This window comes from Belonocnema kinseyi, chromosome 2 (assembly GCF_010883055.1).
Source record: "Belonocnema kinseyi isolate 2016_QV_RU_SX_M_011 chromosome 2, B_treatae_v1, whole genome shotgun sequence".
Classification (NCBI taxonomy): domain Eukaryota; kingdom Metazoa; phylum Arthropoda; class Insecta; order Hymenoptera; family Cynipidae; genus Belonocnema; species Belonocnema kinseyi.
Window position 1 is genome coordinate 18,574,437 of NC_046658.1, and position 9,217 is coordinate 18,583,653.

Here is a 9,217-nt window from a genome sequence, read left to right on the forward strand (position 1 = left end):
AAGTGGCCTTAGCTTTTATTTCTCATAAAATGAAAAGCGGAGATTACCAGGCAGTGCTAGAAGAACATCTTAAGCCCTACCTTGGACGTTTCCGCTCTGCAACATTGACTTTCCAGCAGGACAACGCAGCCATACGTACGAGCAAGTCTACGAAGGATTGGTTGGCAAAGTCAAAGATCCCCGTACTCGCGTGGCCAGCGATCTCTTCAGACCTTAACCCAATGGAAAATGTTTGGGGCATGATGGTACGCGATGTGTATGACAACGGAAAGCAGTACACAACGGTCGCAGAGCTGAGGGAAGCGATCAAATCAGCATGGAACGTCACCGCGAAAAGTCTCGAAAATCTGAATAAATCGATGGTAAAGCGAATGAAAATGGCATTCAAAAATGACGCAAATACTATTAATTACTAATTTTGTGAATAAAATCTTTTTATATGTACGAATATATGTATGAATAAATTGAATTCTTTCGGAAAAATAAATGCCCAAATAAATGAACGAATGAAATTGCGAGCTCTATATTTTAGGAAAAATCGTTAACTCGACTCATTTATTCATAAAAAAAATTTGGTGCAGTTTGTTCCAATAGAAAAAAAATTATCCCTAAAAAATGGGGTGGCCCTACAAATATGGGACACACTGTATGTAAAATTTTTTTTTTAATTCATGATTCGTTATTGATAGATCATGAAAGTTCATAAAAAGTTCCTCAGTAGATAATTCGAAACAACGTGAAATCGCAAAAAATTAAATTAAATACAATACTTTTATATTCCACATATCAACAAAGATTTCCTCGTAGAAACAATATGAATAATTTTCTTTAAAAATTAAAAAGCGATTTTGACAGGCCATGGTAGCTCATGAAAAGTTCTTAAATAGGTCTTCTGCTTCAATCGGCTTCTCGGAGACGTGAATAAATACATTAGGCTTATAATGATTTTAGTTTTAATTAATTACAGTAATTAAATAACTAATGTAAGTGAACAAATTTCTTAATTTACAGCGAAGTACAAGACAGAGTGATGTTAACTGGACGACATATGGTGCGTGACGTCAGCTGCAAAAACTGTGACTCGAAGCTCGGATGGATCTACGAATTCGCGACAGATGAAAATCAACGGTATAAGGAGGGTCGCGTAATCTTGGAACGAGCCCTTGTCTCAGAAAGCGATGGAATAGGCGACAATGTGTAGACACTAATATTTTGTGCAGTACCATAGTTTATAAGAAACACTTTATATAATGGTACTGCTGTCCTTTTTGATTGGTTTTTCTTAAATTACATAGTTTTTTATACTTTAAAGATCGTTCACTATTCCGATTAAAAACCAAAACCTAGTTTTCATATCCAATCCAATTTTCTTGAAATACCATTACACCATTATACCCTTTTATCACGTACTTGGAGATTGTTAATATGTACTGGAAAAGGAAGTAGATGCTATCTATATACCAATACTTCAAAGAATTTATCCATTAGAAATGTTGTAATCACATGATAATAAACACTTGTTGTTTAAAGAAAGGCTGTTTAAACTAGCATTAACAAGATATTTACAACAGTTATGCACAAGATATTTTTTGTTGATTCTACGGTAAATAGCAAAACCTTCCCTATTGAAATAATCCGCGACGATTTTTTCCATAGAGTTTGCAGTACAAAATGGTAAGTTATGGATTTCTTAAATTATATTTGTTACAGTAATAACAAATTGTTGTCCAGTAGAAACCTACCCGTGCAAAAGATCATTGGCATGATGTTTTCAGTTGCCAGTACGAAATAAGAATTTGAAGGCAGAAACGATTTTTCAAACTGAAATATATTGTCTTTGGGATGGTATAAAAGTTCCATCCCCCATCTAAAAAAATCTAGGTACCACTAGCGTCAGGTCCTGTGAGTGGCGCTTCAGTTCGTCAGTTAACCTTTGAGCGGTACGAGGTGAAAGTGGGTGCAGTGACATAAAAGTCCTTGTGTGTAACCGCATCTGTGTTTTCACAAGTTAGTGAACATTAATTATTTTGCTTTATTTCATATTTTCTGAAATATATATGAGCAACATAAAGTTTTCATGTAATTCTGGTCTATTTTTGTACAATGAACATTGGTTAACATTTAATATCCTACTTTTTCTATGGAATTGCCTGCATGAATCACTGTCAAATATTATCATTTTTTCAGGTCTTCAAATAATTAACTTTTTGAAGCCGTCGCCCATTGTTCTATATTTTTTTCGAAGTTCATAGTCTAAGCTTTCAAACCATGCAACGATTTCTTTAAAATTCATTTGTTGCAAAATTATGAATTCTTTAACAAGTATAGAGTTTTTTCAATATTTTTCCTAAATTTCAATTTTTATTTTAAAAAGTGTTTAACGATTAATACTAACCACAATCGGATATTGTAGTAGACACTTCAAAACATGACCCTGAATTTTACTCGATTTCTTGAAAGGCAGAAACAGTTCAAAAACTGAATAGGACTTCAAAGTCTCGTGTGTGTAACCGGGAGGTGGGGAAAATAAATGTGTAAACAGAGGGTTAAGAATATTATGAGGGAGAACTCTGGATTACCAAAAACAAATATATGGCCCAATTAATTTACAGTGTGGCTGGCTGTTCATGCTCAAGTCACAGAATTGTTTCCGCAAGAAATATGTTACTTTTCAAAGGCTTTTAAATTACACGTATTTCATCGATGTGAAGAAAAAATTTGGCCATAAAGGTCAGTTTTCAACGGGAATCATAAACGAATGGTGCCTCGTCAATCCAAAAAATGTACCCGAAAAACTGCAATAATATCAGTACGAAGGGCTATATTATGATAGCCATAAAGATCAAACTAAAGTAAAAGCTGGACCTAATAGCATCACGTGTATTACACAGGAACATATTGCATTTTTTTAAGAGCCTGATTTACAATGTATCGGCCATGTCACCCCTAAGTCCTCTGACGCTGCAGATATTTCTAATTCCATTTATGAATACGTAATTAGAACTGATTCAGATGGACCTACATTCGAGCTTAAAAATTTTCGAGTGATTGGCTACAACAATACTTCTGTGAATACTGGGTGGGAGCATGGAATCAATATGATGATTGAAGTGTTACTTGAGAGACCTTTGCAATGGTCCACATGCCAACTGCATGGTAATTGGCTTCCTTTTCGTTATCTCTTCAAAAGTTTGGATGGTAAAACTTCGGGCCTGATAGCGTTTTCAGGACCTATAGGAAGAGCACTAAAAAGTTGTGGAAAATTGCCTATTTGTGATTTTCATAACATACCATATGAAGACATAGATAAGGACCTAATCGAAGTCTTGAGTGTGGAGTCAGATCTGAATACTGATCAACAGTACTTGAGGAAGATATGGACGGTCTTAGTCATAGGAAAATTTGTCCGATCTTGAACCAGGATTGTTGAACCATGCGAGATTTCTTACTACAACCAACCGCTTTTTGAGGCTCTACGTTTCCACTGAAGATCCTTGTTCAAAACTGATAGCTCTGGTTGTCTTTCTTTGCAGAGTATACACCCCAATGTGGCCGATCCCGTGCAGAAATCAACGAGTTTCTTCCTGATTCCAGACTTGGGCCAGGCTGGGGGCCCCTAGCCTGGGTCTAGCTGAAATTTTGCAATGAGCTTTGGCCCAGCTAGAGTAAACGTTCGTAACATTGATATTAGATACCGTAGTATTCTCTTTGTTTACTTATTACTTGCAAGTTTCAAGTGTAAAACTTTACAAAGTGAAAATTTTGGTTTAATTTCAAAGCAGCTGCCATCGCAAAAACATAGAATATTTTTCCAAGAAAACATGGAGAAGCAATCGAAATCTTAAAATACCCTAATAACGTCAATAGGGACAATGGAGATAATACCAATCCAATTTGGTTTTCCGTCCTCCCGAATTTTTTACGAAAAGACTTGATTTGCCAATCAGGTGCGAATAGTTTAGCTACGTATTCACTTGTCCGAAATTTCATTTTCCCTAAAACTCATTTTGCCTAAAAAATCACTAGATTCACGGACGATGCAGACATAAATCACAGAGGGGATCCCGATTGTGGATTCGGTGAAACTCGTACAAACAGACGCTTGGTAGCGTGTATAAGAATTCTTTATCATTTAAATTTGCTTCTACTTTTAAATGCGAGAAATAAAATGGAAAAAGAGGAAGCTGGTAAGTAAATATATGATTAAATAATACTAATAAATATAAGATAATGTTGAAACAAAAAAACATGCATATAATTAATTTTTTTATTGTAAAATACACCATTTCTATGGTTACAGATGTTTATAATTTCGTTTTAATTTAGATTTAAATTTAACAATGTGAACTATTTTTCAGTAATGAAACATTGATATTAACATGTTTGAAAAATAATAAGATAGATGGTTTTTCAAAGGTCCATTCGTTTAATAATTAAACCTCATATTCCAGGTCTTGAAAATACATATTTCTGGGAGAATACCAGGTAAAATTATGGGGACAATGAGGCCCTTAATAATCCGTCTGAATATCTCAAATTTCAGTTCTTAACATTACTTCCTCATAATAGATGTTATTTCAACACTGCGACTACAAGGTTTAGTTATTAGAATAATAGGACCTTTGAAAGACTATCTGGGTATCTCAAATGCATATTAAATTAAGGTTCTCAATCAAATTTCCCCGAGAACAGAAGCAGCGGGGCCTTTCTTCCTTAGGTGGGGACAGGAGAATAAACTTATAATATTGAATAACACCCTTGGTACATAGTATAATAGTACTGTAATAAATACAAATTGTACACAAATAATGATAAATGAACAGTAAATAGCATATAATAAATGCATGCATAAAATTCATGTTTCCAAAGGCTTCACAAATATATTACCAAATATTTCCATTATTTTGCAAAGATTTTTAGAGGTGTAACAAAGATTTCACAAAAATTTCAATGATTCCTCAAAGATTTCAGTCTTCAAATATTTCACAAAGATTACGGATAGACTTAAAAGATTTAATAAATACTTCAATCATTTACCAACGTCTTCAATAATTTCACAAATATTACCAAATATTTAAAAAATATTTTTAATATTTTGGAGGTTACTTAAGATTTCAAAAAAGATTTGATAAAGATTTAACGAAAATTTAAATTATTTCTCAAAGCCTTGACAGTTTTCAAATATTTCGGAAAGATTTCAATGGTTTCCCAAAGATTTCACAGTCTTCAAATATTTCCCAAAGATTTTGGATAGATTAAAAATATTTTACAAACACCAATGATTTCCCAAAGAATTCAATAAGAGCACCAACTCTTGGCATCCCCCCAATTATTGGCACCTTTCTCTAGACTTTATGAAATAATAAGCGAATAGAGATAAATAACAAATTGTTTTTTTCTTTTTTTAATAGTGCAGACACTTTGTTGTAGTAATATGTATTCATCCTATGCTAAACAATAATTTATGTGTTCTGAAATTACAACATTCACTCTTGTATCCAGGCTACCAGGAATTTTCAGGTTAGCTAAAGAAAATCTTTAGATAATTGCAGTTTACAATTTACCCCTAGCAACATTATAATTAACGGAGGTGACTATTTTCTTTTCAGCACATTTTGAGGAAATGTTAAAATTTTTAATAAAAAATAACTAAGATTTAACCATAATTTATTTATTAAATAATAGGAGGTGCCAATAAATTTTCAATCTAAAGCACTGTATGCAATTCTTCGCCCCCCCCCCCCCCCCCCCCGAAAAGAATTGGATTGTCTGTTCTTGCAATGATATCTATTCTTGGCAATAGGAAAAAGTATGGTATGTTCGTTTGTTGCCTTGTAAAATTAAGAATGAAAGGTCGAATTAAAGGTAAAAACAAGGTTTTAAAGTAAATTACTGGAGCGGTACTTGAAAGAATTAAGTAATTATATTTAGTGATATATGTCATTCAGGCATAAGAGGAAATTCGCAATTTAGCGATATAGGCTTAACCACAAATTAGTCTAATGTATCACTCACAACTAGTCTGCCCAACAAAATAACTGTCTTATTTACAAATAGAAAAATAATTTCGGTTGTAATATTCAACACTTCTGAAAATGTAATAAATAACAATAAGGCTGATTTGAATAGTGTAAAGAGAAAAGAGGTGTTATGTCATCAGTTTTCAGGTTAGCATGCACTTGATGAAACATTACACGATTCTGCAGATTTAAGACGAAAAGCAATTTCAACCTGCACTTACAAGAAATTGCTTTAAAATGGATAAAAAATTAAAATATACATGATTATTTGCGTTTTCCTCTAACCCCAAAACGAAAAGGTAGGCAAAAGGCGTCTATGCTTTACCCAAAGATATTAGATCCTAGATACAGTGATCCCAGACAGTGTCTCCAGAACGTGCGATTTTTCGGCCCCCACCATTCTCCCATCTGGGAGCGATGCATTCAAACTCAGTGAGTTGGTGAGTCGGCTCTGTTAAATGCTGCGAAGCCCAGCCTCATGTAAAGTCGAAACTGCACGAGCGGGAATTCGAGCTCGCCCGACCTCACGAATGACTATCTAGCTGCTCCTCAAATTTATTCAGGTCTTGAAATCCCGAGTTACCTTAGAACCATTAGGCTTATTGCGAAGAGGCAAATATAATAGAACTTTATGTTAATAGATATAGGAGACAAGACTTCTGGGTCTAAAATGTTTCAAATTTAGTGCTGCATGCCATCGTCATATTTTTAGCAAACAATGGATTTTTAACAAATAAAAAACAAATTTTCGACAAAATAGTTAAATTTTCAACCTAAGAAATTGCAACAAAAGAAATTAATTTTCAACTAAAATTATAATGTTTCAACGAAAAATTGAATAGATAAATGTTCAGTTGAAAAATAATTATCAACCACAAAAAATCAAAGTTTCAACAAAATATTTAAATTCCCAAGCAAAAAATTAAATTGCAAACAATTATTTTAATTTTCAAACCAATAACTTTCTACCGAAAACGGAATTTCAAAAATTTCAAAATCAATTTTAAAACAGAACAATTTTTGTTAACAAAATAGATAAACTTTTAACGAAAAACGGTTAAATTATCAGTTTAAAAAATCAATTTACAACCAAAAATTTTTCAGCAAAATAGTTTAATTTTCAAAAAAAAAGATGAACTTTTAACCATTTTATACCAAAATAAAAGAAGTTTCAACAAAAAATGCATTTTCATCCAAAGAAATGAATTCTTGATTAAAATAGATGAATTTTTGAACAAGAAAAATATTTTTCTACCAAAAAAGAAGAATTTTTGACTGAGAAAGGTCAATTTCCTACCAAAAAAATTCAACCAAAAATTATACAATTAAATTTTTAGTAAAGAAAAATGTTTTTTCAACAGAAAAATCGAATTTTCAACAAAACTGTTAAATTATCTACCAAAATAGTTATTTTAAAAAATTTTAATTTTAAAATAGTTTCATTTTCGATTGAAGAAATGAATTTTCAACTGAAAATTGTTTTAAAAAAACACACACATCCAATTAACAACAGAATAGTTCAATTTTTAAACATATAGTTAGATTTTAATTTATAAAATTATTTTGCAACCAAAAATGGAATGGAATGAATTCTGAGAGAAAATTAAAATCGTTTGAAAATTTGTAATAATTTTTATTTACAAAAATGTACTTTAAAAAAATCAAAAAGGTTTTGAAACACATCAAACGATTTCCTCAAATCTAAAAGAATAGTTTAGAAGATTTTAAAGCAAAATGTTTCAATTTGATAAGATTAAAAATGTTAAAAAACGTAAATAATCCAGTAATTAAAGAAATATTTAGAAGAATGGAAGAGATTCAAATCTAATTTTAAACTTAAATTTTTTAGAAATGTAGATTTTCAAAAATTTCGAAAAAATAACTTTAGAAGCTTTAAGGGAATTCAGAAAGATTTCAAGGATATAAAATTATTTTTCTTAAAATTTCTGTGAAAAGTTTAAAAGATTATGAGTCAATTTTTTCACATCTTGAATTAAGGAACATAATTCTTATTAGGCCTTCTTGTGCAATTTTGTTACACAATTTTTTAAATGTTTCGAAAAATTAATTTTAGGAGATTATTTTAAAGCATTTCAAAACATTCAAAAATGCGTCAAAAATTTGTTAAAGTATCTGAAAAATTTTAAAGGCAATGTTTTTTTAATTTTGCAAAATAAAAAAATCAGGAAAAATTTGAATAATTTTTAAAGATTAGGAGACCAGAAAAGATTAGAAAACAGAGAAAATAATAATAAATATTGATGAGAATTGATGAGATTAAAAAAGAATTTAAAGTTCAGATGAGTTTTAGAAACGTAGGATAAACTGATTAAAAAACAGAAAAACTTAAAAATTCCTGTAGAAGTATAAGAAAAATGCGCCTGGAAATTGTGTACAATTATTAAAATTATTATTATTATTATTATTATTATTATTATTATTATTAAAATTCGTATCTAAAAATATGGAAACATTAAAAATTGTATTTAAATACACTTAACATTTCATACTTTTATTTTAAATTTTGATAAGAAATAATAGATACGTATGTAAAATGAAAAAATAATAATAAAAGTCGATAAACGAATTTTTTTTTAATGAATTCTAACAGAAAATTGAAAAAAGATTACAAAATATTTTTTATTATTTCCTAAAATGTCTAAAAAGTACGTAAAATATTTTGAAGCAAAATGTTGTAATTTTTCCATATTACTTAACTTTAGAAAAATTAAAGAACATAATTCTTTCAAATTTGAAGAAGCTTTAGAGATATTCAAAAATTTTGAAACGATTCGAAAATAGTGAAAAATTCCAAAGATTTTTAAAGGAATAATTAACATATTTTTTTATTTCCAACAATTAATTTGAAAAGATTATGTTTAAACATTTCAAAATATTGCAAAAGATTTCAAATATTCTCAAAGTATCTAAAAAACTTTGGAGGCATTTTTTTATTTGTGCAGAATTAAAAAAGAAACAGGGAAAATCTGAATAATTTTTAAAGATTAGAGATTGAAAGGTCTGGCAAGAAGCAGATTTTTAAACGCATCAAACGATTTCTTAAAATTTAAAAGAAGAGTTCAGAAGATTTTAAAGCAAAATGCTTCAATTTGATACGATTAAAAAGTTAAAAAAAAGTAAATAATCAAGTGAATTCAGGAAGTATTTAGTAGTTTTGATGAGATTCAGAAAATTTA

At 30.3% G+C, this 9,217-nt stretch overlaps 1 protein-coding gene across 1 annotated transcript in view; it reads left to right on the forward strand.

Moving 5' to 3' along the window:
• Positions 1 to 1,533, forward strand: part of LOC117168189 (protein yippee-like 5) — a 27,576-nt gene extending 26,043 nt beyond the window's left edge. The window contains exon 2 of the mRNA XM_033353650.1: positions 1,012 to 1,533. Coding sequence (XP_033209541.1) covers positions 1,012 to 1,201 — 190 coding nt within the window. The 3' untranslated portion in view covers positions 1,202 to 1,533. The remainder of the gene's footprint in view (positions 1 to 1,011) is intronic.
• Positions 1,534 to 9,217: the final 7,684 nt, after the last annotated feature.